The following is a 15845-nucleotide window of genomic DNA, read 5'->3' as shown; positions in this document are numbered from 1 at the left end:
GATTTATAATCTTCATGAACTTATCCTGTTTGTTTTTGCATTTTTTTTTGTCTTATCTTTGCAGGGCCTTAACAATTGCACAATTAGTAAGTATATTATCTATCAGACCAGTTGAATAACGTTGACATACTGCTGTATAAATGAGGAAGAGTTCAACCATAGATATTTGAATAATAAAATTGAATAAAGTGCTGAAAGCATCATATTACTGGTATGCCAAGCAGTAAAATACATGCTACTTAAATAAATGGTGGAAAGATGGCTTTCTTTGCTGTACATTTACATATTACCTTTTATCTTGTTAATTATTGTCAAGGCTTAATAGAATCTTATCTAAAAATCATCCATAAAATGTTGCACAGTAGAACGTAACCTAGTTTTTGAAAGGAAGAAAACTATGAGGAAGTAAAATGTATGTATTTTAAAATTATGCTTAAGGTAAAGGAGAGTAAATATGCTATATATTCCACCACTGCACACATCAGTGAAATATATTTTAGCATCATAATATAGAAATCCCTCGATGTCAGATAACTGCTCAGATGAAGAGAAAGTACCTAATACAGAAGCTCCTACCGGCCCAGATTCGCTGGATTTGAAACTCTGGAAGGGCAAACATGAGCTTGTTCCTGTTTTGAATGTGACGTGGAAAATACACATTGACTGTAAGTAAAGCTAATATTAATATATTTACTGTAGTTCACATTTTTTGAATATGTCAAGAGAAAAATGAAAACCTATTAGTGCTTCATTTAAAGGCGAATAGAAAATGAAATATTAAAAATGGCAACAAATATACCACTTTTTCTGTTCACAGCATCCATATGGGCGCTTAAGGGATCTCAAATTAATATTGTGGATCAAACTACAAATCAAAGTCTTTGTGTGCAATTAAGTTACACATTTAAACACAGTACAAAATTGCACAACGAAAACCATAAGGTAGAAGAAATAATTGATTCCGTAACCTTTACTTAACTATTACACATTCAATGAGAAGTTTAAATATGCGTGATTTTTTCTTTTTTCTTTATTAGTGGACCTTTTCTTTGGATGAAGTTGAGGTAGACTTCGGCCACACATACATGGTGACTGTTTTTAATTTGCCAAAACCTGAGAATGGAGATAACGGGAAAGGGAAGTCAATTGCCATTCCAAGTAAGTTACCACCAGATCTAGATGAACTGGAGAAGAAGACCTTTTTCAGACTCACATGTCACATAATACTTGTCCACGCCAGTCAATTTTTTAAGATGTTTGGTAATTGTAATCATTTAAAGGATGAGAGCTGCTTACTGTTGCTGTGTGGTTTGTGGACAGGAGTTGCAGCTGCAGATCATTGAGCTTTGGTTGAGGTTTGCACTTTGACTGGGCCATTGCAACCCGTTGATTACTTCCTTTTTCACCCACTATGTTATAGATTCGCTGCATTGTCCTATTGGATGATTAACTTTGAGCCAAGCTCTGGCAGATGGCCTCATGTTTAACTCTAGAGTACTTTGACATACAGAGGAGTTCATGTTTGACTCAGTGACTGCAAGGTGCCCACGTCCTGTGCCTGCAAAACAAGCACCATTTTTTTTTTTTTTTACAGTCAGTGTGAAGTGTTTGTCCTTATATGTTGTGCAAACATGATGCTCTGCATTATGGACAAAACATCTGTCTGAAGGTCAGAAGTGGGTTTTTTTTTCAGATGCCACTATACAAGCCTAAGCTGTGTTGCTGTGTTCTTCTTAGAAAGAAGAGGCTTTCCAAACAGGGCGCACTAGTTCAGTCCTGTTTTTTCTAAATGTGCCATTATCTACTTTAACATTTAACAGACTAACTGAGGCCTGTAGAGTGTGAGATAAAGCTCTTGGGTTTTCTCTAAGCATTGAGCATTTGACCTTTTGCTGAATTTCCTAGGGCATCGACTGCTGGGAAGATTATGGAACATCTAAATGTTGCAAACAAGCAAGATGCCAAAACGTATACTTTTATAGACGTTGTCACGCTTGCTGATGGTCAGTTAATCAAATGCATTTGATCAGCATTACCCGGCTGCTGCCTACCATCTTAAATCATAAGGATGCAATAAGGGAGTACTCAGTTTTCTCACAGAACTGTAGCTCATTTTAATCCAGGTGTAAGCACAATATGAGCTAATGTGGAAGTTACAGCCACAAAATGTTGCAATCAATACCATTAAACAGCAAGAAGAACAAGAATCAATGAAGCAGTAATTATAATAACAGTAATTAAAATAATAATCAATAATAAGAAATTAACAGGCTCACTGCTGATTCTGTCACGGGCTGCGACGGCAGACCGTGGAGTTGTAGAGAAAGTAGGGCCCAAACGCGAGACTCAAGTGAAGGACAGTGGATTTATTTATGGCGAGTGGACAGAAACGACAACTATATACAATTCAAGCACTGTGACTCCTGTGGCGATTCCTCCAAGAATCCCACACAGTGCACGTGTCCATAGCAGTGAAAAGGTGACAACTCCAAAAACCCGATTCCACTCTGTGATTTCCCCTCGTGACGACGTTCCTGACTCCCTACTCCTGGTGACACAAAAACACACACAGCTCAGCAGGCAGCCTTTAGTAGCGAAGCCGATCACAACACACTAATCTACGGAGGTACTTAACAGGTTCGACTTAGTATAATCCCGCGCCGACTGGGGCTCCGCCACCTTCTTAAATAAGGCGCCCCTCATGAAGCCATCAGCTGCAGCTGGTGAGGGCTAATGGGCGGCAGGTGCGGCAGTCCCCAGTGCGGGAACACTTCCGGGTCGCAGTCCCCTCAGCGACCCCAAAACATCCGGGAGCACCCAGGGAGAAAGGACAAAAAGGGAGAGAAAACCACCATAACATATGGAAAAACATATACAAGAAATACATGAGCTCTGGGTCATCAGACCCAGACCATGACAGATTCTTCTGAGTCTGAATCACTTTTGCAGCTGTAATTTTCATGTTTGACTTTAATATGTCCTGGTTCCCTTCTTACATCATCTACTACGATTCCCAGGATGTGATGACAAAACAATCCAACAGGTCCGAATGTGTCTGGAAAACGGTACATTTCACATTTTTTGCTTCTCTTGAATTTTAAATATTTCAGTATTCCTTTAGACCCAGAACACTGAAACATGTTCTTATTCTTCGTCTTTCATTTCAGGCAGCCTGTGGGATCATAGCATGCGGACTGAAGTGTTGACTAATGGTAACATCAAAATGTTGTCCATTGTTGTAACATTTAAGGCTTCACAGTATTCAGAGAAATACAGAGTTTCCATCCTGAACAGTGGCATCCTTTGCTCAAAGAATGTCTCAAAGGTAGTTCTACTTAAACTCGCCACCTTTTTATATCAGTCATGACGAGTAATCGACTTTCTTTTAATTCCCCGTAAATAACAAGGAAAACGCAACGATTGTGAACGTGACATTTGAGTTTGAGCGGTGGCAACTCAGGCAGTGTGAAGTATCAGTAATGGTGAGTTAACTTAGTGTACCAATCTTAACAGTTAGTGAAATAATTTTCCATATAGAGATAATATGTCAAGAGCTCATTCTACTCTGCTTGTGTTGAAGGTCCAACCATTTTTTAGGCAATGCCAAAATAATTGTTGGAGCCCCAAGAAAACAATTGATTACTGCCAGTGTAAGTGCAATTTTTACCAATCATATTGTAGGTATCAGAAGTCTTACATTAACCTATAGTCATGTTGTAATTCATTTTACGTATGTTTAGTTATATAAAAAGTATGTAAGTATGAGTTTCTTTCTTTTTAGATTATCCAACTAGGACTTATCTTATAAAGGCCGCCGTTGGACTGCTGTTAATTAGTATTTGTCTGGCTTGTTTGCTCTGGAGAGCATCTCATAAAGGTTTGTCTTCTTATAAACATGCACTGTATTAAACAGAAGCTTGAATAGATAAATAGTTAATTAGCGATTTTCTTTATTTCTCAGATCCTTTGGACACATCTTCACCCACTGCCAGAGACCAACCACAAGTTTTGCAAGTCAAAGAGAGAAAGAGCGTCCTCATCATCCACTCCCTCGATCACCCTTTATACAAAAATATTGTTCTCAAGCTTTGTGCCTTCCTGATGAACAAATGTGGTACGGAGGTGGTCCTGGATTTGCTGGATTCCAGTAGACTGGGAGTGCTTGGAAAGATCCAGTGGTTGGACTGGCACAAAGAGCAAATTGAGAAATCCTCTGCTAAGATACTAATCCTGTGCTCACGAGGCGTACAAGCCAAGTGGAGAGCCATGTGTGGTGACAAACAGGTTTTCATGAGAGAAGACGCTTGTTCATCTGTAGGTGACATGCTCACACCGTCCCTCAGCCTCTTGGTTCCTCATTTTATCCGATCTGCATCGTTCAAAAAGTACATTGTGGCTTACTTTGATGGCGTTTCTTCAGAAGAAGACGTTCCTTCGCCTTTCAACATTACAGTACGATACAAGCTGATGAAGCAGTTCGAGGAGGTCTTTTTCAGAATCCTGGACTTAGAAAAACATGAACCAGGCATTGTGAAGCAAGTTGAAGGGCTTTCAGAAGACACTTACCATCTGTGTCCTTCAGGTAGAGCCTTGCATGATGCTATAGAGGCTTTCCGTGCATACCAGATGAAGCATCCACGCTGGTTTGAAGAGGAGCTACTGGAAAGCTCAGAATTGGAGTTTGAGGAGACTTCATATGAAATCTATAAAAACCCTCCCATATACCCCAGCTTTAAAACAGATTATGTTCTTCACCCAGTCCAAGTTATCAGTCATCACGTGCAGACAAAGGACAACTTCACCGCAGATGAAACAAAACTTTATCTGTCAGAAAATCTTCAAATGTTCTCTTCAGTGCACTTCCACCCACTAATTGTTCAGAACTCGTGACCGTCCTTCTATCCATTTTCTTAACCTCGTATCCAACTTAGGGTGGCAGAGGGGCTGGAGCCTATCCCAGCTAACACTGACTGCAAGGCAGGTACATGTGAAATGTAACTAGTTCTCAGAACTTAAAAAAATTATGGAATCATTGTCGTAGAAAAACTAAGTTAAGTTTAGATGACTAAAGTTGGGCAACTTATTCATTGTGAATACTACTACGTTCCAGTCCATCATGGTGACAACACGGAGAAACTGACAACCACAAACTCTTATATTTACATCTATGACCAAGTTAGTATCACCAGTTAATCCAGCAAGAGTGTATTTAGGCTATAGTACAAAAGAAAAGCACCCAGAGGACACCCACACAGGCACAGGCAGAGCATGCAAGCTTCACACGAAAGGGCCTTCCTACTGAATCTTCATGCTGCGACCTTTGAGTGCTAACCACTGTACCACAATGTAGTTCATTTAACAAGTTAAATAGAATAGCATCAAGACCTTCTCATACTTGTGATAACCATGTCTTTATATGTACACGGGAGAACAGAAACTAAGTAATACATGTATCATTCCACTACAAACCATAAAAACTGTATTTTTACTAGGACATTTTTGTACATTTATTTAAAAATATTCTTATTTACTGTGTGTTGTACTATATTGTGCATGATCTGCTTGCTCTTTGTTCTGTGTGGTTTTGCATTGATTTGATTTGCCAGGAAACAGTAACAGAGAAGGTTAAACTATTGAAATGTGCTGTTGATGCTTGTGGGCTGTGTAAACAGTGTTAACAGGGTCAAAGTTCAACCTTGTGGGCAAAGTTTGTAGCATTTTTGTTGCAGTGGAGAAGGTAAGACCCAAACTTTGTTCTATATATTAGACCTTTTTCTCATTTTGAATGTTTTTGATCAAGGCAGGTCTATAAATGTATTCAGTTTTAAGTATTGTGTGTTTTTTTCTAACTCTCTCAGCAGTATTTCTTTACTTTCTTTTGGATTAAAGGGAGTCTTTCACATTACTATGCTGGAAGTAATAAATGGCCTTTTTCCTTATTTATTTATGTAGAAAAATACTCACAGTGTGCTAGTGTCAGTGCCCCCCCCCCGAAAAAAAAAAAATTGGGTCAGGGTGCTGGGAACTTATCCCAACTTTCTGGTACACAGAGTGTCTCACAATGACTGTGCAGGCATTGTGCCCTGCTTTGGCAGAAAACACACTGTAGGGTAGAATAAATTTGGGAGGCTAAACAGTTTTTCCTTCAAAAACACAAGGTAAAGTTTATTGCTTTTAATTTATAGACAAAAATAGAGTTTGATTTTTTCTGTAGTCCCTTTTTAATGTCACTGTTTGCATTTTGTGTTGAAGAACCATGAAATCTAAATGCTGTGTGTGTAACGCTTGATTCAGCAGCAAGAATGTGTTTTTCTCAACTTTGAAGCAGCTTTCTCTTGTAATCTCTTTCTTGTTTCGATAAGTTGACATTAAATATTTTCAGTATTGTGCAACAGTCTTGCTGACTTTTTTCTGTCAAGAGGATCCCACACTGTTTCAATAATGTTGAGGTCTGAGCTCAGGGGAGTCCAGTCCATGACATATAGTTTTCAGCTGTGTTTTTCTATCCAAGTATGCTTTTACTGCATTGTCAATGTGTTTAATGCTGAGAAATGAAGCCAGTGCCAAACAGACGCTTTCCACTTTCAACTTTGCCAAGATTCCCAACTGGCTTAAATGCAGCTACAAACCATGACAGAGTTTCTATTGTATTCTATAGATGGCTGTAGAAACTCACTGTTGTACCTGTCTCTTAACATACTAATGATGTTTAGAACTAGAAACTGTAGCCATCACTCTATAAGGTTTTTGCCACTTATTTGCAGTCCAAGTTTTTTGTAATTTGGCATACTTCAGCCTTCCTCACTGTTTCCCTGCCTTTAAAACATCAAATGAAGGGCCAGAAGCATCTCTTACTTTATGATGAAGTTTGTCACATGGACGGGTTGACAATCATCGGGGAAGAGAACATACAGGAGAGGGTTCGTCACACATTCTTGGGAACCAGTACATTTGCATAATGACCAGAATCAGAACCACGTATTAACAATGGGAATCAATTTTGGGGGATTTCCTTGCCTGGATGATTGCACACGCATCAAGACCAGTGTTCAGAGTGATGATTGCGGTTGTGTGCTTTACTAACCTGACACTAGAAATCAAAAATCCAGCTACAGATGTCCAAGTTCAGGCCCAAGCTACACAGTTAGACTGGTTGGTAAAATGGTGTTAAAGACTTAACTGAAGTCCAGAAAGAGCAATATGAGATGGATTTCTCCAAGTGCAGGGCGATGTAAAGGGTGATACTGATGGGCTCCTCTACTGACCTGTTTGCATGATATGCAAACTGATGCTGATTTAGTGTGGCAGGGATGGCATGTCAAAGCATTGTGCTATGAAAACTGCTTCATGGCAACATTTTTGGGCAAATATACAACTTTATGCCTGTCAAACTGTTTTCTTTGACATTTATTGTATATTCAACTAAAGAAATTGGTATAATTTATGTGTTTTTGTGATAGTAAAGCACATTGATAGTAACAATGTGCCCAAAGATATAATTTACAATTATTTCTTTGCTAACACTGGTTCAACCCTTGAATTAGGTCCTTTTTTAAATGTTTTTTTAAATGTTTGACCTTCACAAACTAAAGAGAATCTGGCTTCATACATGTAAAATATTTTTTTAAAAATGATAGGTGGCTAACGACTTTTGTGCAGCTCTGTAGTACAAATGTTATTTTAACTATCTAACTAAAAAGCACCTGCCATCTTGATTCACGTAAGTTGATCAGAAGAACAAGATCACCTGATACAACTTTATTGACACTAAAATCATTCATGCTCTCAGGGTTGACCCACACAAAATGAGGATACTGAGGCAAGTCTCTGCTCTTGTACTAAGAAGAGAAATAACAACATGCCAGAAGACAATGCTCAAAAAGGGTAAATGCACTGTATCACTGATATTAAAAGCTATAATATTAACACAGTTTATAACCAGTTTATGGAAATAATGATGATTACTTCTTCTTTAGATTGCCTCCTCAGAATTCACCCATCTGTGTCACAGGCAATGGCAGAAAACAAACCCGTGGTTGCCCTTGAAAGCACAATTATCACACACGGCATGCCTTACCCACATAACCTGAGGTGCCAAAAATGACCTTCAATTACCAACAAACTTGGGTACCAGAAGGTAATATTTGTTTTAAGATTAAATGATGAGTTGGAGTGTTATACAGGACAGCCAAGGAGGTAGAGGCTATTGTACGAGCTGAAGGAGCCACTCCCGCCACGGTTGGCGTCATCAGTGGGGAAGTCCATGTTGGACTGTCGTCCGAGGAGCTTGACCACCTCGCCCAGAGCAAGATCTCCCAGAAAGTGTCACGGCGTGATCTGTCCTACGTCATTAGCAAAGTGAGTCTTTGACACTTTGATCACACTCTAAATGAAATACTGGCAGAGTGTCATCCACTTATTAGATGTATGTTCTTTTCTCAGGGACTCTCTGGAGGAACAACGGTGTCAGCCACTATGATAGCAGCACACAGAGCTGGGATTCCTGTTTTTGTCACTGGGGGTATTGGAGGAGTTCACAGAGATGGAGAGAACAGTGAGCTGAGTCCCACATTTTTTGAAAATACCTTTTACACATTTTCATATCATTTCACAAAGAGCTGTGCTTGGAGTAAACAAAATATGTTGTCAGGTGGGCAAATTTTACATTTCTGTTAATTTTGCCACAAAGGAAGGAACAAAGATGGTGCTGTGCACACGGTTGGTAAAGAAAAGACACATCTGGTTACAGTTGTTTAAGGTCTTAATGTGGAAGGATGTCCCAACAGTAAGGTCGCTTACTGTCCTGAGATTTTATGTAAACGTGAAGGAGTTTGATAACTTCAAAAGTCTCTTTAACTGTATTTAGGTAAAAGCTTAAAATAGTTTCTCTGATTAGATTAATAATCTCCCAGGTCTGGATATCAGTGCGGATCTCACAGAACTTGGTAGGACTCCCATCGCTGTCATCTCTGCTGGGGTCAAGTCCATTCTGGACATCGGTCGCACACTGGAGTTCCTTGTAAGAAATTTTTACACCCCCCATTCTAGTGTGACAGGCTTAATAAAGTGGTGCATATTTCAGTATGAAGAGCAAATATGTATTAGTAATCAGTGTATTATAATCCTTAACCTGTATGAATTCATCTAAAATGTATATACAATCGATTGTCTAGGAGACACAGGGTGTCTGTGTAGCCACTTATGGACAGTCAAAGAACTTTCCAGCTTTCTTCTCTCCACAAAGTGGATTCAGGTCTGCATGCCACGTCTCCAACCCTGAGGAGGCTGCAAAACTTATTGGTATATCACAATTTTATGCCATAATAAACACTGATAGAGCACTCACAGGTTAAAATTCAGTACTAGTTACTATCTCATTTTACCTCACATTTTAGCAAATAGAATGTTAGACACTCACTGTACAGCAAGTTTGGGTTACTATTTTTTGTATGATATTTATTTTATTGTTTTGCGGTTTTGTTTGGTCACTCAGCAAGCTCTTTGTCCCTGGGACTCCAAAGTGGCGTCCTGTTAGCTGTGCCCATCCCAGAGGAGCACGCAGCATCTGGACAGCAGATTGAAGATGCTATAAAAGTTGCAGTGGCAGAGGCAAGGTACGGAAAATCTGTTTTCGATTTTCTCTCAGGAGCCAACTTTGGATTTGAAATGTGGCCACTTTACGATACCTGATGCCCCACGTATCCTAAAGTCACTGATTAATATCACTGATATCAGTATTAGCATCATTTTCTGTTCTCGCTTTGAAATCTCAAGGGCTGAAGGTGTGATGGGAAAAGATGTGACGCCATTCATTCTTCAAAAAGTCAGTGCCCTGACTCAAGGGAAGTCCCTTCAGGCCAGTATCCTTTCAAAAGTCTGGCTCATCAAAAAATTATGCAGTAAACATGATTGTATCAAACACTTTGGTGAAAAAAGAGAGAGAGTACGAAGATGATTGACTGGCATGACAATGTTACTGTTGGAGACTTTTGGCCTACAGTGTATGAGAACTAATGTGTCCTTAACGTGTTCTGTTTCAAGACATTGCTCTCATTCATAACAACGCAAAAGTTGGCAGTCAAATAGCCTGTGCTCTGTCAAAGCAGATGAATGACAGAGGATTAAAACGTCAAACTTCTCCAAAAGCGTCAAAATTTCCATCCAATTCAGATTCCAATATTGTGAGTATAAACACATATTTTTTTCAAATTCTAAATTAGTGAAAATCAAACAGTCATACATAACAGTGCATGCAATGACTATTCTGTTGCAGGTTGTGATAGGAGGAATAAATGTTGATTTTATCGCCAAGGGAAAAACAAAAGCACTTAATGTAAGCTTCATTTACGACATGGAATCAGCCACAATAGTGCAGAGGAGGTGAACCAGACTGAGTTCTGAGAACTCCCGTTATCTCTTTCAGTTTGGACAAACTAACCCAGGAAGTGTCTGTCAATCATTTGGTGGTGTAGGAAGAAACATCGCTGGTTGGTTGTTTTTTTTATCTGATTATATTTTACATCATGAACATAGTTTCGTGAGTTTCGTGAGTAATTTCTCTGAATGTTTCCTTAAAGACTCTCTAAGCAGATTAGGCCAAGAAACCCTGTTCATTTCAGCTACTGGAGCTGATTCAAACAGTGATGCAGTGTTAAACTACTGCAAACATATGGTATGTGAACAATGGTGTTTAGTCAATACCATGCACGGCTAAAATCTTATTTAAAGATGAAAATAATATATTTGTTTTTTCCTTTTCAACTTTTTGTAAGAACACAAGTGGTGTGGCCAGGCTCAAAGAGCACAGCACTGCAACCTACTGTGCTGTCATCACTGAGAGTGGAGAGCTGAGTCTCGGTTTGGGAGACATGGATATTCATCAGCAAATCACAGAGCACTATGTAAGTGACATCAGACACTGTTCATGCTAAGAGACATAAAGCACAAAGGGATGAAAACTGCACATATAGAATCCTCAGTCAAATGTGATAGATCTACTTTAAACAGATGAAGATTTTGCCCCTGAAAGACACTTTAAAAAGCTTTTTTCCACACACGTTATACTTCTTTTTTGAACGCACAAATTAGCACAACACTATGCATTTTATCTACCACACATCCATTGACTATTTAGAGCCTCCAATTAACTTAACTGTGAGCGGTAGCCAGAGTAACCAGAGTGAGCCCACACAGGGTCAAGGGGAACATGGAAATCCCCCAAAGAAGGGTTGAGCAAGTCAGGAGATTCAAACCCAAACTCTTCTTGCTGTGTGGTGTCAGATTAGGACACTCTTGCAAAAGACATTTTTAATCTCAAGAGTCAAAAGGTTAATAATCCAAATACATTTTCTTATAGATGACTTTGAGTGCCATTGCGCTGTCTTTGTTTCTATTACAATATTGTGAAGCATATTCAAACACAAATTTTGACACCAGTTTTATGTACAGTGGTCCGTCGCTATAACACGGTTCACCTTTTGCGGCCTCGCTGTTTTGCATGCTTTATATATAGATATAGATATATGTAGACCATTGTCAGTCTCCTTGGTGCCGTGTCTCCTGTACAGTACAGAATGCGGTGAGCTTGTCAAATTTACATAAATCTTCAATCGCTAGCAGTGTGACTCTGAAGTGCTGTACTGTATGTTTGTAAGATTTCTCCCCAACAAACACAACAATGTCGACGAAACGTTTGCATTGCCAAAGGCACCTGTGGTAGCACCCAAAAGGCAGAGGAAGATGGTACCGCACAAAAAGTTGGACTTCTGGACATGCTAAAGTAAGGTAGAAGTATAAGGCACACCGGATTATAAGGCGCATTAGGCAAAACAAATTTCACCTATTGCCGGTTATTTTTAGAACGTAACTCCCGCGATAAACGAGAGACCACAATACACAAATTTTTAAAAAAAATTACATATGATAAAGGATCTAAAGGTAAGGACATTTATTAAGACGAAAACAGAACTGCACTGTGTTTGTGTCTTATTATGGAAGAACTCCACATTCATTTCTTATGTACTTGCTAACATTTGTGGTGGCAGTACTCATAGCTTTCTGGCTTTGTATGTTTTCAGACAAGCTAGCTTCTGACATGATTAAAACATAAATTTTAAGATGACCTACCCAACTAAGAACGTTTTACAGACATGGTACACAAAAACACTTGCAACAGAGGCAAAGTTACCCAAGTATACGGGAACTGTATATACAGGAACTGTATACTTGGCTGAGCACATTACTGCCCTGTAAAACAGGAGAAATAGTGCAGAGGAAACACGCTGCAGTTGGCCTGGTCAGTCTTGCCAGAACTATGTGCACAACTCAGTGCACAACTGAAGAGAAAATCTCCGTCCCGGTTTCCCTCCAAGGCGTGAGCACCGATAAGCAGAGTTTTGTCCTTTCCTTATAAGATTCCTAATTATTCAAAGTAACGCTCAGGTATGCCGTTCAGCGGGTTAGTTACAGCGCCGGGAGTAGCTTGGGAGAACAAGGAAACACAGACTGCTTCAGGTTGCCTTCCCAAACCAACTCAAAGGTTTATTTAGTACAAAACAGCTTATATAGAGGAAAAAAAGGTTCGTGTGTCAGCAGATTCTCAGTTCAAACCGGTACAGACCAAATAAGGAAACGTCTTCCTGCCTTCTGAGCAAAGAAGTATCCTGTGTGTAGTTTATCAGTTCAGCTACAATTTATGATCATCCCAGCAAAATACACTCCTAGACATAGAATACAGAGTTCTTTCATTAGTGAATTCTGAAACAAACCACCTGGCTTTTAACAAGCTCTTTTATAAAAGATAAGGAAGGGAGGATGGGAGTAAGGAAGTGGTCTCGTCTCTGTGGTATTTTCGACCTTGGGGTACCAGCCTGTGATTCTTACACATCAATTCTTGGGTCACAGAGAAAGAGAAAAACAACTAGTAAATGGGCCTTATTGAGCAACTCTTTTCTGTATAATATCACTACAAAACAATATCCTGTAAATGCTACCATGGTATCAAAATATCACAACAACAACAACTTGCCTACTGGTGTTGGCCAGAGGGGCCGATGGCGCGATATGGCAGCCTCGCTTCTGTCAGTCTGCCCCAGGGCAGCTGTGGCTACAACCGTAGCTTGCCTCCACCAGTGTGTGAATGTGAGAGTGAATGAATAGTGGCATTGTAAAGCGCTTTGGGTGCCTTGAAAAGCGCTATATAAATCCAATCCATTATTATTATTATTATTCAGTCCTAAGGTACTCTACTGCCATCTACTGTCCAAAGTGATATGCATGCATTTGCAATACAAAACTTGGAGGACTTCTTGAACCTTATCATACCAGTAAACAAAGTGAAGCATCCATGATTGCCTACATATTTAACAAGACTTGATTCACAATTTTGACCACATATTTGTGTGGGTCACAAAGGCTATAGTAACACAAATAATCTGTGGTTGCAGCCAATGTATGCAGAAGAGCATCTCTAAATAGTATGGAGCAGCAGATGACCACACCAGGCTCCAGTCCTATCAGCTAAGAACAGGAAACTGAAGCTAACGTTTGCACAGGCTCACTTAAATTGGACAGCAGGAGATTGGAAAAACATTGCTTGGTCTGATAAGTCTTGATTTCTGGTGGTGATTTGGGGCCAGCATTTGAAATAAGCAACATCAAACCACTGAATGATCATGCCTTGTATCAATGGCTCAGGCTGCTAAGATATTTTCTCAGCTTCTTCCAGCAGGTCGCCACGCCGTGTCACAAAGCTCAAATGATCTCAAACTGGTTTCTTGAACATGACAGTGAATTCACTCTACTCAAATGACCTCCACAGTCACCAGTTCTCAGTCCAATAGAGCACCTTTGTGATGTGGAGAAGCAAAAGCTCCTCATCAGCTGTTGAATTTACGAATTAAGGCAGTTCTGAAGGCAGATGGGCCCAACCCCGTAGCAAGATGTACCTAATAAAATGCTTGGTTGGTGTATTTGGGTTTTGTACAGTTTTGGACAGTTATATTTTCTCAATTTGCTGACTGATTTATTAAATTTATGAAATGATTGATTTACATTTTGCCATTGTTTTCCCTGAGCCCCTGTGAAGAACCTCTGGTTTTACAAAATGCTAAATACGCTGTACTTACCATTTCAATATTCTGTCACTGAATAATTTTTTGTAGGTGTCACAATTCAAGACGCAACTTTCATCAGCCACACTCGTGTGTCTGGATGGTAACATTCCCACCTCAACCATCAACTATGTTTGTTGTTTTGCTGAAAAGCGCAACATAAATGGTAACCAATGGAAAGACATGATTCTAAAAAATCTCAAAAATGTGCTTTTATTGATTGTAACACTAAGATTTCCATATGTATCGCAGTTTGGTATGAACCGACCGACTCAGAAAAGGCTTGTAAGCCTTTCCTTTCAAATGCCTGGAAGTCTTTGTCCTATTCATCTCCAAACCTGGCAGAGCTGTGCACCATGAATAAAACACTGGGTGTCAAAACACCTGAAGGTAAACTATGTTACTCCTCTTTTATCAGCGAAAGCCATCAAAAAACAAATTCACACCCTCTGCTATTGATGTTAGAGCTCTTGTCAAAAATGCAAATACTCTGACGGAAGCTGAGGATGTGGTTTTGTATTGCGGCAGTGCTGCCGAGCACACTCGACGAGACGCTCAGTGTTGCTGTGGCTCTCTCGCGCCCTCTTCTGGAACATCTTCACTGCCTGGTGGTGACTCTAGGGGCTAATGGCGTGTTGCTGTGTGGAGAGTATGATGAAGGCACAGTCAACTTGCAGCCAAGAAAACAGAAGAGGGTAAGGATGGTCTTCATGCCAGCCTGTAACGATTTGCTCTGACAGTAGTGGTAAAAATGGCTTTTTTCCTGCTTCTGTTTGCAGAAGAGGCAGCTTTGTGGTCTCCACTACCCAGCACTTGCTGTGACCCCAGAGGAGATAATGAATGTGTCGGGAGCTGGAGATAGGTGCTAAAAATTTGCTTGACCTACTTCATCCATCTTGTTCTTATTTGACTTTCATTTCCTTTGTTTCTTCTGCTGCAGTTTTATCCACTTTTCAATTTCTATGACCTCTTTCTCTCCCCATCTCACTGGCATTCTTTCACTGAGTCACAAAATGATGGTGAAACACTCAAACAAAAGACTCTCATCTCCCCTTTGTTTCCAGTCTTGCAGGTGCCCTAATGGCAGGGATTGTCCTGGGGAAAGACACAGACAGCTGTGTTCGGATGGGACTCTTGGCTGCAAGGACATCTCTGGCATCCCCGCACCCCATCGCTCCAATGCTCACTTTAGATGCTGTAAACCCCAACAAAGTCCACACTCAGACCTGGCCCAAACCAAGCCTTGTGTGGATTGATTAAAAAATAATAAAAAATTGTGTTAGCTTTGTAATATTCTTATGGAAACTGTGTGTATTGTGACCGAGGAAACTATAAAGAACAAAAGAAAAAATATTGAATTCTAATTTTCCTTGATTATTAATGTTCTGTAATAATTGTATCTTGCAAAATATGTCAAGCAGCTTTGTTAATTTTATACAGCCATATGATAACCAAGTTCAATAAACAGATTATAAAAAATTATGAATTCAAGGGCATTCTGGTGCTTTGATTTCTAAAGAATGAGACAGTCAATGGCTTGCAGTTGAATAATTACTATGATGATTTTGTGAAAGGCACTAAATACAAAAGAATCTATAAAAACATTACATTAAGGACAGACGGAAAGCAAGTTATTATGAACCAGTGTTTTTGTATAAATATTTTCTATTTATGTTTTAATTATGCTTACACAATAACATATAAAAACAAGATTCTATAATATTGGATGGGTAA

At 39.5% G+C, this 15845-nt stretch overlaps 2 protein-coding genes across 4 annotated transcripts; both read left to right on the top strand.

Annotated features, from left to right (window-relative positions):
- Positions 1-523: 523 nt before the first annotated feature.
- LOC146628135 (interleukin-17 receptor A) lies at positions 524-4890 on the top strand. The gene is made up of 9 exons (XM_085359569.1): positions 524-665; positions 818-942; positions 1038-1158; positions 3018-3065; positions 3168-3325; positions 3408-3482; positions 3581-3650; positions 3782-3877; positions 3962-4890. The coding sequence occupies exons 1-9, from the start codon at positions 524-526 to the stop codon at positions 4888-4890; spliced, it is 1764 nt and encodes a 587-aa protein (XP_085215695.1).
- An 807-nt stretch (positions 4891-5697) lies between these two features.
- Positions 5698-15547, top strand: LOC146628134 (uncharacterized). Of its 3 annotated transcripts, none has more exons than XM_085359368.1 (19): positions 5698-5737; positions 7790-7884; positions 7977-8091; positions 8184-8358; positions 8443-8554; positions 8913-9019; positions 9174-9300; positions 9494-9614; positions 9775-9860; positions 10042-10181; positions 10274-10333; positions 10424-10487; positions 10578-10672; positions 10773-10901; positions 14163-14277; positions 14364-14501; positions 14640-14806; positions 14891-14973; positions 15176-15547. In XM_085359368.1, exons 2-19 carry the CDS (start codon positions 7806-7808, stop codon positions 15369-15371), a joined length of 2109 nt encoding a protein of 702 aa, XP_085215494.1. In that variant the 5' UTR covers positions 5698-5737; positions 7790-7805; the 3' UTR covers positions 15372-15547. The 3 variants fall into 3 exon arrangements, with proteins under 3 accessions (XP_085215494.1, XP_085215495.1, XP_085215493.1); XM_085359369.1 differs by lacking the exon at positions 5698-5737 and adding an exon at positions 6052-6158 and having other exon boundaries at positions 14894-14973; XM_085359367.1 differs by lacking the exon at positions 5698-5737 and adding an exon at positions 6052-6158.
- Positions 15548-15845: the final 298 nt, after the last annotated feature.

This window comes from Diplotaxodon limnothrissa, linkage group LG7, assembly GCF_057381915.1.
Source record: "Diplotaxodon limnothrissa isolate DT_005_m linkage group LG7, D_limnothrissa_male_GT1.1, whole genome shotgun sequence".
Taxonomy (NCBI): domain Eukaryota; kingdom Metazoa; phylum Chordata; class Actinopteri; order Cichliformes; family Cichlidae; genus Diplotaxodon; species Diplotaxodon limnothrissa.
Note: the sequence above shows the minus strand (reverse complement) of the source record. Positions and strands in the feature narration are given on the sequence as shown.